At 42.7% G+C, this 19526-nt stretch overlaps 1 protein-coding gene across 1 annotated transcript in view; it reads left to right on the plus strand.

The window, feature by feature from the left end:
* The window catches only part of SIK2 (salt inducible kinase 2), a 123274-nt gene continuing 103748 nt past the window's right edge, over window positions 1-19526 (plus strand). Inside the window, exons 1-2 of the mRNA XM_074936916.1 lie at window positions 1-153; window positions 11929-12045. Of these exons, the coding sequence (XP_074793017.1) occupies window positions 4-153; window positions 11929-12045 (267 nt within the window). The 5' untranslated portion in view covers window positions 1-3. The remainder of the gene's footprint in view (window positions 154-11928; window positions 12046-19526) is intronic.

Raw genomic sequence — 19526 nt, forward strand, 5'->3', positions numbered from 1 at the left:
AGCATGGTAATGGCCGAGCCCCGGCGGCCCCCCGCGCTGCTGCCCCGCGGGCCCGGGCCCGTCCGCGTCGGGTTCTACGACATCGAGGGCACGCTGGGGAAGGGCAACTTCGCCGTGGTGAAGCTGGGGCGGCACCGGATCACGCGCAGCGAGGTGAGGCGGCCGGGCCGCGCGGGGGGGAACCGGCGCCCCCTCCCCCCCCCCCCCACCGGGGACCGGCTCGTGAGGAGGCGGGGACGGGCCGGACCCTTCCCCCCCCCGCCACGGCTACCGGCCCGCGGGCGGCTGGTTCCGACCCCCATAGGGGCTGCCCCGGGGGCGGCTCCAGGTGTGCGGCCCCCCCGTCCGAAGGCCGTTATCCCAGGCACGGCCGGCCCGCAGCCTCCCCTCGGCTGCCTTGGTCCCTGCGGCGGGGCCGGGGATGGAGCCGGCCTCAGGACACCGGCCGCTCCGCCCGCCGGGTCCGGCAGAGCGCGGCGCGGGAGCGCTGCGGGGAAGGAGCCGGCCGGCCGGCCCTGGGAGCTCCCGCCGGGCTGTCCCGGGGCAGAGCCGGAGGGGAGCGCCGCGGGGGGCGAATTCCGTGAGTCGTGGCCGCGCCCTGGCCAGTAAGGAGGCGAGGAAATATTTTTTCAATGGGGCCAACAGAGCTCTGGGGGTCCGGGGCTGTACAGCGCCGAGAACGAGACCGGCGCGAGCCGTGAAGCTGCTGTGAGGGACAGCCCGTTCCCGAGAAACCGCCGGCAGGATAACTTGGTCATTACCAAACGCCGAACAGGTTTGCAGCGCTTGATTTGTCAGGAGCGAGGGGCTGGGGCTCCCACAGTTAGGTGCCCCGGCTCAAGCGATTTTATTTATTTATTTTTATTTACTTTCATAACTCATGCGGCAAGCCCTGAGTTGCCGGGGCTATGAACTGCTGGTCCTAGAGGTGCCAGGACTCTGCCCTAGCAAGCCCTGGCACAGATTAAGCACTGCAGGTTTGAACCCTAAAAGCTAAATTGTTCCGTGTTCTGCTGTCAGGTTTGTCATCTATTCAATATCTCCAGGTGTAGGGCCAGCTTTGGTACTTCAGTTTGAAGAAGAAGGATTCCCTCATACCCCATTCCCCTGAATCAGCTTGTCTGGGTACTAAATTAAAAATAGTCATCTTTTCAGAAATGCAAGTTACCCAAGCTATCAATTAAATACCAGTCTCAGAAAACGATAATTATTTTACACATCATCTATAATTAAACTACTATAGTGTACTTGGGTAAAAATGTAGCTAGGCATATTTTTAAAATATTAAATATCTGATGGAAGCAGCACCTTTGGATATCATCGCTTAATAACTTTTAAAACGTAAGTACTTTCAGTTAGTGTACCTGGTTTTAAGTTACTTATCAATTTTTATGATCTGATCATATTTCCTATTTTAAAAACACCCTTTTTCTGTGGTGCGATGTGAATGATCCACACAGACAGGGAAACTGAACAAAATGAAGTCAAAAGCACAAAATAAAGAAATTGAAACCAGTAATCTTTCACTTACAGTGATCTTAAGTGGTACAAGTATCAATAGGCAGGAGGCAAAATTATAATTGTTAACCTTAACTATAGTTTTACTTTTAACATTAGTGCAGGACACATCGTAGTGGTCACTGTACACACAACTTTGAAGAATGTTATTGACCTCTTGAGGTCTCTTCCAGTCCTACATTTCTGTGATTCTGTGACAATCCAAAGTATTAAAGGAAATTTGATCAAGTTATGGCCTCACTTCTCAAATTATATATTAAGGTACTCAAATAATTTTTAAACCCTTTCCTTGCTACTATTAAATATCCAAGTTTGGAAATTAGAATTTTAAGTAGTGTTCAATTATAGTGTTAATGTTTCACTCACCAGGCAATTTTCAGAGTCGCAGCAGTGTTAGTCTGTATCCGCAAAAAGAAAAGGAGTACTTGTGGCACCTTAGAGACTAACAAATTTATTTCAGCATAAGCTTTCGTGAGCTACAGCTCACTTCATCGGATGCATTCAGTGGAAATACTAAATGCATCTGATGAAGTGAGCTGTAGCTCACGAAAGCTTATGCTGAAATAAATTTGTTAGTCTCTAAGGTGCCACAAGTACTCCTTTTCTTTTCACCAGGCAATGTTTGCTTACTGGTCTTCAGGCACCGTGTCTCAATGGCATTGCAGTGGCAATCTTAACTTTTCATTGTAATTCAAAAATTAGATCTCTGTTGAGCTTTGTGAAAATTTAAAATCATCTACACTTTGAGTTTAAATAGCTTGGCAATATTCTGTTTGGTAAAAGTTGTCAGCTTCAAAAAATGGCAGAAATTAATAGAAGTACATTCTAAAAACTTTACTAAATGTCAGTATCAATAAATTTAAATTTGATTGAATAGGTTTTCTTCTTGATTAGGGCCTTGTATGCTGTGCTCAGTCTGGAAGTTGTTTTTATAGTTCACATTGTGAATTGCTACTGCCAAGATGGAAGTGATTCCAGGAATGTGAATGGCAGGGAGAACTTACTATGAATGACCGTTGTTTCACATGGTATATTTTAAAATTAAGCTAAAATGAAACCTATATCATATTTTCCCCATAATTTTTGTAGCAGGTTTTCCCTTTCCAAAGTTTTGTGGTTGAATCTTGTGCACTTTGTTTTGCATTTCCAGTTATTTCCACAACAAGAAATTTATAAACATAGGATTAGGTAGAACTTCATTGTTGGGTCAGTCAGTAGGAGTGGCTAGTTGGGTTGCAAGGGAGAGGGACCCTATTAACTTTCACTAATGGTAAAGAGAACTTGCGTTCTGACCAAGTACCATTACTGTAAATGGTTCAGAATCAGACCAGTGTGGGTTCCACCAACTCTGCTTAGTTATGTAGTGGAATTGTAATGAAATGATGCAGATCTTAAAGTTTCTTGTCATGAAATTAATCTAATATAGTTAAAGGTGAAATCAGAGTGAAACAGAATGTGTACATAAGAAGATAACATAGCCCAGAAGGTGGAGTATGGCAAACTAGTTCTAAATTGAGTGAGAAATCATATAACTGCAACCTTAATGTTGCATTTGAGCACTCAAGTGAAGAAATGTGAAAGTTAATAGAAATGTAGGAATTGTTAGGTATTCTCAACCATGGTTAATATAGTCCTGTAATGCGCCTTTAAGATCAGTCAGTACTAGATGCTTCAGAGGAGGCAGCTGTATTTTTGATAGGTTCTTGCACGCAGTACGTTTGTTGTATCACAGAAATATCCTGTGATCAGAGAATTAGGTTTATGTTCATGAATATGGACACAGGAGAAGAAATTATGTTCAGGAGGACATAGGAAAAATAGGAGACAGCAACAAAAATAATTAGAAGCATTGGAAGAGTCATAAGGGAAGCCCAGAAAGATTAGGACTGCTTAGTTTTAGGAGGTAAGTAGTGACATGAGGTATAAGCATGAATGGTAGAGAACGTCAGCCTGAATCTGCTGCTTACTGTCTCATAATATAAGAGGGACACCCTGTGGAATTATAAAAGTAATAAACTTACAGATAAAGGAAATATTCAAATACATCATCAACCTGTGGCACTCTTTCCTACAAGATATAGGGCATTAAACATAAAACTCAAATGGTTAGTCATCTACGTATTGATATAAGCTATCGCTCCATGAACTATCTTAAACAGTTTTTACTAATCGGTCCTCATGGTTCGAGACATGTTGGCCACAAACTGCTTGAACTTGGAAAACCTTCTCCTACAGGCATGTTATTGCCTAATTGTCCATTACATGTGGTTGTATTTTCCTCCAAAGAGGCTTCTTTAGAAGGCAGAATATTGAACTAGATGAATGGTTGGCTGATCCAGCATATCGGATCCTGAACTAGATGAGCCATTTAAACTAGAGCCATCATGAGTATGCATGATACATACTCATAAGTGCACTAGTTTAAAACACAACAGCCCTCCCCCCTTGTTGTGACCCACAAATTGGTTTAGCACAAACGGATTTAAGGGAAGCTAATACTGATGTCGCTATGTTGGAGCAAACCCATGATGTAGAAGCACTCCATTATTTCTGTGGGGCTTGCACCAGGATGACGTATTCCAGGTCAGAGTAAGCCATGTTTTACGCTATTACAGTGTGTCTACATAGGGAGCTTGCATCAGGGTAATTGCACTCGTGCAAATGTCTCTAACCTAGACAGGGCCTAAGGTTTTAAGTTGACCTGTGCAACCTAAATGGCAGCTGCAAAAGAGAAAATCTGGATTTCTGCCTTTTTTGCTTTGTGTCTTATAGGTCTGAAGGATATTCAGCATTTCCCTTTCATTAGAAGTTTTTGTCTTCTTTTTTCTGGATGACAGGAGGACTATGAGGGTAGCATCAAAACTAAGTAGAAATTAAATTAAGCTGGAAAAATTGAAAGTAAGGATTATTAGTCAGACAAACTTTTTTGTTTGATATCTGTTTAAATTTAGAAGTCTGGCAGTTTCAGTTCCCTGCCCCTTCAGTTGAAGGCAGAGAAGCAGAGAAGGCTCCCACTCCAATTCTCTAGTACTTTAGCCAAAAAAAAAAAGGGGGAGGGGTGGGGGGGAGAAGGAAAGACTTAATATTCCTGAGATTTTGAAGGTTTAAAAAAAACAGGGAAGATTTCAAATAGGTTTTAAGGTTTTATGCATCTTAAAAGTGTGTGTGTTGGGGGGTGGGGGGGTAGACCATTTCCCCCCCTCCGCCCCCCTTTTCAGGTCACCTTTAAGCTGATCTAAAGCATTTATTACTCTTAATCATGAAAGTTGTGTGTGCTAGTGGGGAGAGGTGTGCCAAATACAAAGTGATTTGCAACCTAACTGTAGGAGTATGCTAGAATCATGTGACTTGAATAATTGTCCTTAATTTGGTGCGTGCTGTGGGTGGTGGCATGTGTTGCCATAGACAGAGGTTGACCATGCTAGAGAAATGAGAATTCAGTCATGCACCAAGCAAACCTTTACACGGTATACTGGAAAGATTCCAGAAAGACATTTCTGGAAGATGTTAGTGATTGCTAGTGAGCTGTATTTTCAGTTTCACTGAAAAAGATTTCATAGTTCAACAGTTTTGGTGCAAAAATGTAAAATTGAAATCTTTGCTGCAGTCAGAAGCAGCATTCAATTTGAACTAAATAGGATTTGACCCATGTTTTGTTTTACTCAGGACACAAGATTGCTGATAAAAATGAACTCAGTGCTAAGTGCAACTTCACATTTATGTGTAGTTGCATAGTATTTTTGTGATTTTTCTCTAAACCTTCAGATCCAACAAAGGGCAAAAAAATTCAGGATTCAAAAAAGGCTGAGGTATCTAATCTTCCTTTAAACATTTGAAACCGAGAAGCCAGATGTCTATATTACTCCGTTTCAGATTAAGAAAATATTTATGCATATATTACGTCAATCCTAATATAAAACCTCAACCTTTATTAGAGAATAGACAATAAAATATTTCTGTAATTAGCAGCACCTCTTACTGCATCTTTGTTTCAGAAAAACTGCTAGCACTTAACTATAGCAAGAGAGTACCCATTACGTTTTATTCTGTTCATTATCATGAGTGTTTTTATAAAGTCTCTGGATGAGCTAGAAATAAGAAGCCTTTAATATTTATTGGTCTACATTATTTGATATAAATGCTTTTTGTATTGCGGATACACAGCTACTCGTAGTCAGCAAGAGTACCACACGTGGGATTATTTCAGAAATTCAAAAGAATGAACTAGCATGTAGCTAAATAAAAAACATTTACACTCGTATAATTACATTTTAAATCAAAGAGGCAGTGTGGCAATTCTCATGTTGAGTGATCTGTACACCGAAAATCTTGATTTTTTTAAACATTTGACTGAAGCAAGAATGTGTTCATGGATTTTTAGCAGGATGGCAGAGTTCATCTGTTGACCTACCATCACAGCAGGTGATAGAACACTGTATAAAGCTGCTGAAGTTTGCTTAACTCATTTTGTGGGGGCAGCTTTTTAACTCCATCTAGAATGGAAAGGAAGATACTAAGGGATTCTCTGGAAAGAGAGCGCATTAGAGTAGAGGAGGTCCTGGAGGGAAACCCTAGGGAAAACCAGTGGTAAGAAGAAAACTAAAAGTGAAGTTCATCTTTTTTTTGTTAGTAATAATAACTAAACCACAGGAAGGAGGAGGGTTTGGATGCTAATTCAGGTTCTTTTTGTTTTGCAGACTGCACATTCAGCTTTATACCACAGTTGACCTAATACAGCTGTGTAACTTGCCCATTATTCTAATTGTAAAGAATGTAATTGCATTTTTAAACACAAAGTTAGGCCTTTGTAAATGAAAATCTAACCAAGGAAAGTTGTAAGGCTACCAAGTACAGTATTACATTTTAAGTGACCAACATTGGTTTTTTCAGAACTTGGTTGGATCATGTCACTTGTGATTAAATATGGAGATATGGAAACAAGTTCACCTGTGTAAGTTCAAGGCTTGATGACATTAAAAGAACATTCTTGCTCTTAATGCGAAAAGGCTTTTATAAAGACATTTTCAGACTTCACAGGAAGTGTTGGCTTGTCAGGTTCTTTGACACACTACTGTACCTGAATACGCTACATGAAAACTAAATGTGACAAAGGATTTGCAAGTTACATAGCTGTAAGTGCAGGGTTCTTAGAGCAATAATGTTAAGTGATAGTAATAGAATTTTTGCAATAAACAGCTATTTGATAGTGTGGGAAATGTAGAACTCTAGTACAATTACTCTCTTTAATGAGATTGTGTAGCATGCTGGTCTCTAATATAAATACATTTTTCTTTAGAATCTGAGAGACTGATTTTTAGTGTGAGAAGGCTAATGTTATTTGGAAGCCATTAAAACAGATTTTCTTGGGATTTGCACTGAAACATTTGACCTGAGGACTGAATATCTTGGAGCTCTATGGCTTCCTGACCTTCAAATGAAGGAATTATTTTCAGTCTTTTCACTGTCTTCTAAATGTAGACAGGTTGTGTTGTATTAGGAGATTTTAAAACATCTGTAGCATGTCCTCTCAATGGGGAACATTTGGAAAAGGAGGAAGTGGTAGAAAGCCACAAAGAAAGCACATTAATTTAACATTAAACTGTAATAAATGTTACAGCAGGAGTCATAATTCTGCCACTCACTTTTTATGTGCTCAGTTTTCTGAAGAGTCTCCTTCGGGGATGAAACTCCCCATGGTTGGTCCCAGAGATTATTTTTGTTCTTTAGTTAGTTCAAATGCCAGAAGAGACTTTGCTAAGTAAATGTGGAAAACGCCTTTTCAATTTTAAGTACTTTTTGAAATAACTTGAGTCTCAAAGATGGTAAAACTATAATTATACATTTACTCTTGAAAAATAACAGAAGCATCTGGTATAGATTAACTGAGATTACAGGTAAATGAAGACCCTTTTTACTCTCTCACAACTCATCTGTTTTATTTTTTTCTTTCTTTAGCTAGGTCTGACTGAGGAATAGGTCCTTTATGGTTTGCAAGACAACTCAGCTGAATTGTATCTTTTAAAAACTTTGTTTTGGGCATGCACTTTTGCTAACCTTGGGAGCTAGTAACTGCCTAACATCCATGGAGAAAGTTGTCAACATAGGAAATTTTTATCGATAGACTTGAAAGCAGAAACATTCTTCATTGAAATATTTATGTTCCTTCGGTGTTTTATAATCTCTGTAGAGATTCTGTATTCAAATACAGGAGCAAATTGTGGAAATGCCAAACTCTGTTAGAAAAAACAGCAAAGCTTGTATACTTTAAGTTCACTTTTTCAATTCAAGGAGCTTACACACTTCACTGCAGGAACTTGTAATTGCAAGCCATATAAATGCTACATTTTTTTTTTTTTCCTGGGGAAGGGGAGGAATGGAAATCCAAAATAAAAAAGCGTATATTAAAGAGAGTGACAGCATTTTGTATGAACTGAAAAAGATGAAGGAAGAGGCTAGGAAGGCAGAGTTTTGCTGCTTCCTCCTTCAGGTTGTCCAGAATGCTGCCACGGATACCTAGTGTGCTCCATCACTCTGACTGTGCTCCACTACAGCACCCTTTACCGGCTTTCCCTCCCCTTTCATATCAGACATAAGCGCTCTCCTCTTTGAATCCCTACACAACTTAGCTCCTGTCAGCCTCTGTACATTAGTCTTGTCAGACACAAGATGCAGGCAAGCAATAAGAGAAAGTTATTTTAGTTATGATTAAAGGGAGCTTCATAAAGGGGTAGAGGGAGAGAACGAGGAAAAAGTGTGCAGTGGTTCAAGTGTAAGGCAAAAGCAAACGGGCTAGAATCATGAAAGGAAAGAACAGAGAGGAAATGGAAAGTGCTCAGCAATTCCTCTATGGATAAAGCTTCTGCAGTCTGTGCATCTACTAAGGAACAGAGTTAGAGCAAGGGGTTAGTGTGGATAAATGAAGTAAGAGGCAAGACTTAAGCTGTGTAAGATACCATGTACAGGGGAGGTCTGGAGAGATTAGGCTATTAATGTAAGTAATGGGAAACTTAAAAATTGATCATACAAACAATTGAGAGAAGGTGGTTGGTTTCTTGAATTAGGCTTGTCTGGTGAGTGAGTACACTTGGATTCTACTTCTCTAATAACCTGGAATATAAATCCTCTTCGCTTACCTAAAATAGGCGATCCATTACTCTGACAGAATCTGGATAAAGTGAGGTACCAGTTTGGGGTAGGGATCACCCTCTATATTTTGGGTAACTTTTAAAGGTAGTGGTTTCTGTTCTTTTTATTGAGGGAGGAAGCTGAGTGGTGATAGAAATAGGGCACCACCCAGAGCACACCTGCCCTGTTTATAGTTAAGAAAATATAACAGGCCAATTCCAGTGTCTGCTTGATATTGCTTTTTCAGTGAGCTACTATAAAGTAAATGAGAGAAAGTGGGGAAATTTGACACACAAGGAATAACTTGTTTAAGCAAATATTTCCTAAGGTGTATTTAAGGATTTTTGTTTCTATTTTTAGTGTCTGTTTTTGGTTATTATAATTTTTTAGGAAACTTGTTTTATAGGTTGATGAAATTATGCCTCCGTAAACTTGTTCACAAATCAGTTTTATTAGCAGTAAACAGAAATTGGGGAGGGAGGAGTCTTAATTTTTTTTAACAGACTGAATTCTTGTTTACATCTTAGTTTATTCATACCTTTTATATGTTCACACCAAAAAAAGGCATTTGCTTACCACTCTGCTTTTATATGTGACCAGGAAGTGAACTACAGAGTGTATGAACAAGAAGTAAAACAGACAGTAACTTAGGCCCTGATCTGGCAAAGACTTACATGGGTGGTTAACTTTGGGTATTTGGGTAGTTCTAATCAAGTGAAATGCATACATATTCCTTTCATCTATCTACTTTATGCTTGAAGGCAAGGAGATTAAATTAGTGCCTAATTTAAGACAAGTTGCAACAAATGGGTGTAATAAGTCATCAGAAGGAGTGGTAAGAGGAGAATGAAGGTAAATAGAAACGTGGTTACATAGACTAGTTATGTTCTTATTTAGATAGTTCTGCATCCTTTAGGGTTGTTTTTAATTCTGAGTTACAAATCAGTCAAGTAGAGATTCCCCACTAGCCATCTTCCTAGCCATTGTCTGGTGGTGGTGGTGGTAGCAGTATTTATTATTTGTACTACGGTAGCATGTAGGAGCCCCAGTCATGGACCGGGATCCCCTAGTGCTAGGCGCTTTACGAACAAATCAAAAAGACCGCCCTTGTGATTGTTTTCCATAGACATCACAGTAGAAATGGGTCTTGAGGAGGGATGTGAAGGAGCATGTTAGAGGCATTATGGAATAGTTCAGGATGAGTGTTCCATGCATGAAGATTAACGTGGAAGAAGTGGACAAACAGGCAGTCAAGGCTGGCTTTGTTTGTGAGGTAATGCAGCAAGATACAAGTGCAGATACTAGAGCAGGATAGAGTTGTAAAAGGCTATCAAGGTGAGATGAACTTGAATTTGATGTGGAGATAACAGGAGGGATTCAGGGAGTATCATGTCTCCAATGGTGGCTAGTTAGTACCACATGTTAGAACATGTGTTTATATTCCCAGTATATCTTTTATCCTATCTAGCAACTATTGATGTCCTCATCATTCATGTAAATGCTCTTTTTAAAATTATACTAAGGTCTTGGGCTCAAATTATTACTCTGTTTGTTAAATTTATCAATTTAATTGGATGTTGTACTTGTACTATGAGAAATAGAATTCAGGTGCTCCTGTTTTACCCTGTTGCTTTTTATGTGGGTACTTATGTGACCCCCATCACATTCCAAGATTTTAAATGTACTTATCTCTCTCTTTCTCTCCCCCTTCCCACTCAGTAGGATAAATTCCTTTATTCATTCATAGAATGATAGGACTGGAAGGGACCTGTAGAGGTCATCTAGTCCAGTCCTCTGCATTCATGGCAGGACTAAGTATTATATAATTATTTATGTTTTGTGTATTAAGGGGTGGGGTGGGCAGGTATCTGTATATGAAGAGGTTTATTGAGAGGAAAGCCAAGTGAGTTAGTTCTTAATACAGTGGTGCCCTTGATCATTCTTATTCAGGTAATAAGGTCCACCTCCTGTGTATTGAAATAAATGCAAGTTAGGTGCCTACATATCTTTGAGGACCTATGTATCTCTTGTGCTTGCTAGCCATTCTTGATAGGTAAGAGTCCTGGTTCTTGGGAAATGCATCTATAGTTGTAGGTCCAGTCCTGTTGAAGACATTGAATATCAGGAGTGATGTACCTTTCCTGTACCAATCACTCTTTTATAAACTTTCCTATATTCTCTTATTGAAATGAGCCCGATCTTTTGATTCTCTTTTCCTATGGAAGTCTTTCAATGGCTCTGATTTTTGTTGCCTATTTTTACACTTTTAACATGATATTCAAGGTGAGACATACTATTGGTCTCTTTAATATTCTCAGTATTTTCTCTTGTGTTCTTTATAGCGCCTAACGTTTTGTTTCCTTTTTTGGTGAAATTGGGAATCCCTTAAGTATAGTTCTATGTAACTCAGTTCTCCAGTATTGACTGGGAATGAGGTCCGTAGGACCCCAAACTAGCTTCTAAACAACATGGACTCAGTTTGCTCTGTGTAACTGACATGAGTTTCCCTGCAGAGATTTTACACTTTCTCAACAGGTTAATTACAGACATCCTTATATCTAGAACATTAATCGCAGTGAAATAAAAGTCCTTAACAATCCGAATTGCATTAGCTAAGTATGTTTTGATTGCAAGTGCTAAGTCAAGAACTTGAGTTCAAAACTTTATTTAAAATTTGTGGGTGAAATCCTGGCTGCCTGGAACTACTTATGTGCATGGAATTAAGCATGTGCATAAGTGTTTGCAGGATCAGGCTCTGGGGTAGCAAAGCAAGCTGTAATTGAAGGTTTTACTGATGTATTTTGCAAATGAAAAAATACTGACTAGTTTTTGTTTGAGAACTTATTGCATTGTGCCAGATAGTGACATGGTGCTGCTGCAAGAAGTCTGTCAAGCTGTTTGATCCCTCAATACTGCTTCTGGTTCCCAGGCATCAGGCTGCGGTTTCTCCATTTATTACTTCAGTCCACTTGCTCACATGCACAAACTAAGCAGCACTTGAGGTCTCTGCTCCTCTGTCTAAGCCCCTGCTGGTACTGTCTGCACCCATCGACAATGTTAAAGAGATTTTGGTCAGCAGTTGAGTTCCTAGATCAACAGCATGATATCTTATGTGCCTTAGTTTTTATAAGTGAATTATCAAATTCTAAGATATAGCAGGTATATTTTTTAAATAAAAAAATGACCCAGAGTCATAGGAATTTGGGGTCCTGTTAACAAGCAGGGGTAGACAAGACTGGAAAATTGATTTAAAGAGAGAAATTTTTTTTTGTTCTTTTGCTACAGGTGGCAATAAAAATAATTGACAAATCTCAGCTGGATGCAGTGAACCTGGAAAAGATCTATCGAGAAGTGCAGATAATGAAAATGCTTGACCACCCGCACGTAATAAAACTCTACCAGGTACAGTTATAATCCTCTTGCTTTTCCCCTCCCCCCCATGTGTTCTAGTGTAAAATGTTTATGGATGTCTAGTCCTCTACATCAGTGACATTTTATGGGCTGCTGGTTCACAGTATACATTCAGCTTTTATGTGGTGGAGTTGTTTTGGGTGTGTTTTTAATCTTTGTGCGTGCACAGCAGCATATTGGCCTAATTCATTCTGTGGTTAGCATATATGTCTGCATCACACGAAAGAACTCCAGAGGTGCTTGAGATCTAATTTTTAAAAAAAACTGGGTGATTTAGTGCTGGTGAGAGGTGCTAGACTAAGATACCTGGAGACTGAGCCTCCTATTTATTCACAGAGCAGGTACAGTATGAGCAGCAGCAGTGCAAGTTTCCTTCACATTACTTTGCCTATGTGCCTAAACTGAGAGTGACCATTGTTTTTTCTTGTTTCAGAGTAACAGCCGTGTTAGTCTGTATTCGCAAAAAGAAAAGGAGTACTTGTGGCACCTTAGAGACTAACCAATTTATTTGAGCATAAGCTTTCGCGAGGTACAGCTCACTTCATCGTATGAATCCAATGAAGTGAGCTGTAGCTCATGAAAGCTTATGCTCAGATAAATTGGTTAGTCTCTAAGGTGCCACAAGTACTCCTTTTCTTTTTGTTTTTTCTTGGTTTTTCTGCTGAGACAACCCACCGCCATAACATTTGGCACCCTTGTTGGTAATCTTATAAAGACTTGTCCACGGGGATCTGGACTGAACCCACCAGTCTCCTTTCAGAGAAGTTACCAACCTTCCGCTAAGTGGTAGCTTTCAATTCAAACCAACCACCTGTAAGTGGGAGATTCTTAAACCCAATTCTTTGAACTGCCCAGTTCCCCTAAAAATCCAGGTCCCAGTTCATTGTTGTATGGTCATTTACATCACTGCAGCATGCTGCCTTTCCTGTCTGTGTGGGTGTAAGCAAGTACACAAGATGCGGGGCAAATGATTATTTGGATTTTCATTTTTCCTAAGTCATGAATAAATCTGTATACACACAGTAGGCCATGATGCTGCAGATCCACCTATAGAATTTGTCCGTAAACCTATTTGTGTAATTCTGAACTGAATCTTTGTATCTGCTGACTATTTTCAGTCGATGTATGCGGTTTGCAATACAGCTGGGTGGGTTCAGAGTTAAAGGTGAAACTGCCCTTTCCTTGTCTTACTGTGTCTTAATGATTTAACAGTCTTTGGCACAAAAAGATGAGGTACAGGGAGTTCATTTTCAGAAGTTTCTTGGTTTGTTCTTCATTGCACACACTTCCTTGAAGTCTGAGGCGTAGAGATGTTGCAGAGTCTTTTCCGATGTCAGGACGGTATTGTGTATCAGGCCTGCTGAAGACGGAGGCTGGCATGAGAACCCAATATATTGTATAAAGAATTTCAAGGCATTCAACAGTTAGTCCTTCTGATCTAATCAGGCATGCCACACACATTTCCCACTGATGCTGAATCAAAATCTGTATGAAATGATTAATGATTTATAATGCCAGCTTGTCTTATTGGCATCCAGATGTTTTCTGCTTTGAGCAGGGGTAGTACTGGAACTATTGACAAGGGAGGTGAACTCAAAAGTGGAGGCCAAGGCAGGAGTATAGTAGTAGAGAAATTCTACACAACCCGTCCTCTCATCAGCAACCCAAAAGCTCGAGGAAGCTCTGGGATGGGAGGGGGAACAGCAAGAGAATGGGTCCTCAACCTTTTCAGATACCTACCAGCTAGAGGCCAAATTTGAAATCTGGATCCCCCAAATAGGGTCTAGGGATAACACATTGTGGTAGGAATCTCAGCACCATCTTCTTCCCTCATGTGGTGTTTCTAGGGGTTGGCTTCTGACCTGGCATTGCCTCTGAATAGTATGTGCAGGTGAGGGGGGCATCTTTCTTACAGGTCATCGTTTAGTAGATTTGATCCTCTGGCTCTCAAGAATATAATATGTCTACACCTACATGTGTGTGCATGGGTGAGAGTTCAAGGGCTGGGTAAGAGGGAGGGGTAATTATGAGGATACGTTCAAAAAGAGAAATATGGTACAAAGCATTTTGGTGTGCTATTGTCATGGGCCACTAGCTGATAACTCCCCGCTTGGAGGCATGATTCCTTCCCTCCACTGCTGCTGGAGATATGTAGCTGTACACTGCCCTTCACACAGGTCAGATTGTAAAAGCACAATGTAGTTTTTAGTCTTTGAGCCAGTACCTGGTAATTTTTGTTTTTTAAGCCTGGCATTTTCAGTACAAATGCTTTGACTATGAAAAGAGCTAGCACAGTGTGTGTGGGGGGGGGGGGAGGGGAGGGGCGGGCGAGGCGGGCATAATGCAATGGCAGAGAGACAATGTCTGAGCGTGCAAGTTTGGCAGTTTAACAGTTGAATTGAGCTGTTCATGTACAGTTGCTGTCCTACAGTAGGTTACATTTCTTCCAGTATTTGTTCATGTCAGACTCAGTCTAGGTGCCCACCTGGGCCTCGTGTGTGAGTAGACTCTTTAGCTAGTGGTGTTCATTGGGCCACAGGTGTGCTGTGCATGCCTTAGTGTGTGCCTTCAGCCTAAAAGTGGCTGCAACTCTCAGTTCCTCTTACTGCCCATGGCAGTGAGACAAAACAAGTGGTGTCCACCCCCTTCCTTTTAGCAGAATTTTCTCTTGTAAATTAATTAATTCTCTTCAAATTCCTCCTTTTAAAATTTTTCTGTATTAACAAAGCACACCACCCTGCCAAAAAAAAAAAAATTTTAATTTAAATTTTTTCCTCTCTTATTTTTATCTGGTATCCAGACCTAAACTGGCAGATTCAAAACCCACATGCTTCAAACTGTGGCAGTTCTGAGACACTCATTTCACGCATAGATGGCCGCAGCTGCTGTGTTTATCATCTCAGGGAGAACCATGTGTTAGACTGCTGCTCGGTATGACGTTCCTTTTCCATCTCAACAACTAAGTCCAGAGACTCTCAGAAGAATTTATATTAACTCAAACAATCAATGAGAGGGACTTAAGAGCCCGAAGAGCGAAGTTTGACATCCCAGATTGATCTGGTCTCTAAGTTCCAGTCAGCCAATGCTCCTGCAATCTGGCACGCAACATCCAAGTTCACTACTGGCAAAAATCCACAGCACATCAGGCAAAGATCAGGAACCAGCGAAGACTATCTTGGTGCCAACTTCCTACCCCAGCACTGAGAATCAGTACTGCGTCCTCACCAAGGCAAGTGAGATCTGAACACCTGGATAGACACTGCTGCCTGTACTGATCCCCCTCATCCCACAAGGAGAGACTCAAACCCTTGCCCTCCTCTCAGCAGCAGAGTGCTAAGCTTGTTCATTCAATCAGGGCAAGTGATGCTCAGCACTGACTACACTACACTTGGCCCTGATACGCATCTCCAAACTCACAATACAAAAATCGGTGCAAAGATCAGCACTGCCTCTGGGAGAAATTTCTGGCTCTTTTCCGCACCTTGTCAAACTTTTCAGCATCATTTTTAAAATGAGGCCACCAGAACTGGATGCAGTATTCCAGTATCAGTCTCTCCAATGCCGTATACCTAGGTAAAATCACCTCACTGCTCTTCTATTTATACATCCAAAGTTCACATTAGCCCTTTTTTGCCATATTGTCACACTGGGAGCTCATTTTGTGTTATCTGTCCACTACAGTGCCTTAATTTTTTTTAGGAGAGAGTCTCTTCTCTCCAGGATGCACTCCCCCACTCTGCAGATATGATGTTCCTTCATCCTAGATGTAAGATCATGTTTCTCTGTTCAAATTAGGGAGGGTGATGACCTGTTTGCCTCTACACTTCAGCGCTAAACCTCAAGCTCTTTAGATACCAAAGACAGTCCAGACAGAGGATGCCCACCTACCTTTGGCAACAGTCTTCTGTGTACTCACCCAACAAGAAGCCAAGATTATCTCAGAAGAGACCATCACTTTCCTCAGTAATTGGTCAGTCTACATCAGCTATACCAAATTTGATAGAACAGTGTTACAGTCACTTTATTTAGCGGTTGCCAGGACTTCTCAATCCCACCTTCTAGATGAGATAGTGCTTATCAGTTACCTAGAGTGGGATCATATGGACACAGATTTGAAGAAGACAGGATGGTTACCTTATAGGACCAGTAGTTCCCTGACCTGTCAGACCCCTTTGGTACTGACTGCACCAAGACCACCTACCTCTGAGGCAGTGGAACCATCCCGTACTGTGCAAGCCAAAGACCCTAAGCAGTTGGATTCAGTCAAAGGCACAAAAGGAAAACCTACAGTCCCTGCCTTGGTACCACCAGAGCCGCTCAAACATGCAGCGGCAGCAGCACTGAGCAGCTTGGCAGCGCTACAGTCTATGGCGTCATCCACAGTGCACAACCCTCAGCACTGACGGCCGCAGTAAAGGCATCAATACCACCAACAGCACCCTGCTCAGAACTGATGCTCTCCGTACCACAGCAGTTTCTCCAACATAAAGACCTTTTAGTCTCGTCAACACCGGAATCTCCACTCCTCAGTACCAACATTATTCCAGCACGCTTGGTACCATGCCAACTCACTATGCGAACCTGATCAGCTCCTCCTTTATCCAGTGATGAGGATGATAATGAGGAAGGGAAAATCTGCTCCTCCCATTGCTCTTCACCTATACAGACACACACCAGACCGGGTCCACTGGAACAACATCAGTACCACCGAAGACCTGAAACTCAAGGATGGTACAGACACCCCTGGATGCTGCCACCAATGTCATTCCCACCACAGTATCCCTACTGGGACCCATGGGCAGCGTACCGCCAACACTACCCTAAGCCTCCCAGTCCACACAGGGAGAAGTCAAGGCATTCTCCATCACCTTCAGTACCTTGACCCTCTGAATCCCTGGAAGAGGCAATCGAGAAACTGGAGAAGACTTCGGACCAGGAAGTCACTGCGGCTGCCAGTTTTTCATCCTCCTTTCCAGATGAAACTATCATGCCCCCACCACCCACGACGGGGATGACTTTAAACAGTTCCAAGAACTGTTTAAGAGGATTGCAGACTCACTGGGTATACCGCTGGAAGAAGTTGCAGAGTTCCACATCATAAGTTGTTGGACATCCTCCAAACTTCAACCTCTTGCAAGATTGCTCCCCCAATAAATGAGGGTCTCGTGAACCCAGCCAAGACTCTCTGGCAGAGCCCAGCAACAATTCTGCCCACTTGCAAAAGAGCAGATTAAAAAAAATTCTGTCCCTTCCAAGAGAATGGAATTTTTATTTTCACAACCCCTTCTCCCTGTTCCCTAACTGCCCCAACCCCTATCCACATCCCTGGCCCCTGACAGCCCCCCGGGACTCCCACGTCTATTCAACGCTCTCTGTTCCTTGTCCCCCGACTGCCCCACCCCAGAACCTCCGCCCCTGACTGCCCCTCAGGACCCTTTGCCCCTTATCCAACCCCCCCCTTACCATGCTGCTCAGAGCAGCAAAGCCCTACCACCCGGCCGGAGCCAGCCACGCCGCTGGTGTCGTGTGGAGGCTGCGGGGGAGGGGCCGGGGGCTGGCCTCCCCAGCCAGGAGCTCAGGGGCTGGGCAGGACAGTCCCACGGGTCGGATGTGGCCCGTGGGCCGTAGTTTGCCCACCTCTGCCCTACGCCAAACTCACTGGTGTTAGAGGCCATGAATGAAAGGGGCAGACAAGGTTATTACGTGGAGAGATGCAAGCTGTCAGCCTCCACCCCCAAACCCTGCTTCACTTCCAGCATTTATAATAGTGTTAAATATTTCAAGTGTTCCTAATTTATAAGCGGGGTCGCACTCATAGGTTTGCTGTGTGAAAGGGGTCACCAATACAAAAGTTTGAGAACCATTGCTATACCTTAACATTTTTGTGGGTGAGAAAGTTACGTTTGTCACATAAGGATATGTCTACACTATGAAATTAGGTCGATGTTATAGAAGTTGATTTTTAGAAATTGATTTTATACAGTTGATTGCGTATGTCCACACTAAGCGCATTAAGTCAGCGGAGTACGTCCTCACTATCATGGCTAGCATAGACTTAGAGTGGTGCACTGTGGGTAACTATCCCACAGTTCCCACAGTCTTGGCTGCCCATTGGAATTCTGGGTTAAGCTCCCAATGCCTGATGGGGCAAAAACATTGTTGAGGGTGGTTTTGGGTATGGCTTCAGTTGTCCCTCCCTCCGTGAAAGCAATGGCAGACAATTGTTTCACGCCTTTTTTCTGCACAGATGCCATACCATGGCAAGCGTGCAGCCCGCTCAGCTCACCGACACCATCACTGTTGTGTCCTGGGTGCTGCTGGCAGCAGACAGTGTAGTAGGACTGCTAACCATCGTCATACACCGCTTCCGCTGCAACTCTGCTCTGCTGCTATTGTCTCAATAGCAAATTTCTCCATGTTGTCTGTCATGGGCTCCCGGGTACATGTGTTCTTCCTCGGGAAATGTGCGTGGTGCTAACCGTCATCCTCCACCGCTTCCGCTGCAACTCTGCTCTCATGAATCCACCTCGCAGGCCCTCTCGTCGTTCTCTATAAATATCTATACTCGTGGCATCCGTCTTTAGCCACCGCTTCCGCTGCAACTCTGCTCTCCTGCAGACGCCATGCCACGGCAAGCATGGAGCCCGTTCAGATCACCGCAGCAGTTATGAACATTGTAAACACCTTGCGCATTATCCTGCAGTATGTGCAGAACCAGAACCTCCAAAAGCAGGCGAGGAGGCGACGGCAGTGCGGTGACGAGAGTGATGAGGATATAGACACAGACTTCTCTCAAAGCACAGGCCCTGGCAATTTGGACATCCTGGTGGCAATGGGGCAGGCTTATACCGTGGAGTGCCAATTCTGGGCCCGGGAAACAAGCACAGACTGCTGGGACTGCATAGTGTTGCAGGTCTGGGATGATTCCCAGTGGCTGCGCAACTTTCGCATGTTTAAGGGTACTTTCATGGAACTTTGTGACTTGCTTTCCCCTGCCCTGAAGCGCAAGAATACCAAGATGAGAGCAGCCCTCACAGTTCAGAAGCGAGTGGTGATAGCCCTCTGGAACCTTGCAACGCCAGACAGCTACCGGTCAGTTGGGAATCAGTTTGGAGTGGGCAAATCTACTGTGAGGGCTACTGTGATCCAAGTAGCCATCGCAATCACTGAGCTGTTGCTATCAAGGGTAGTGACTCTGGGAAATGTGCAGGTCATAGTGGATGGCTTTGCTGCAGTCGGATTCCCTAACTGTCGTGGGGCGATAGACGGAACGCTTATCCCTATCTTGGGACCGGACCACCTTGGCATCCAGTACATAAACCGCAAGGGGTACTTTTCAGTGGTTCTGCAAGCACTGGTGGATCACAAAGGACTTTTCACTGACATCAACGTAGGATGGCCAGGAAAGGTACATTATGGTTACATCTTCAGGAACTCTGGTCTGTTTGAACAGTTGCAGGAAGGGACTTACT

The sequence above is a fragment of the Natator depressus genome, chromosome 22 (genome assembly GCF_965152275.1).
Source record: "Natator depressus isolate rNatDep1 chromosome 22, rNatDep2.hap1, whole genome shotgun sequence".
Classification (NCBI taxonomy): domain Eukaryota; kingdom Metazoa; phylum Chordata; order Testudines; family Cheloniidae; genus Natator; species Natator depressus.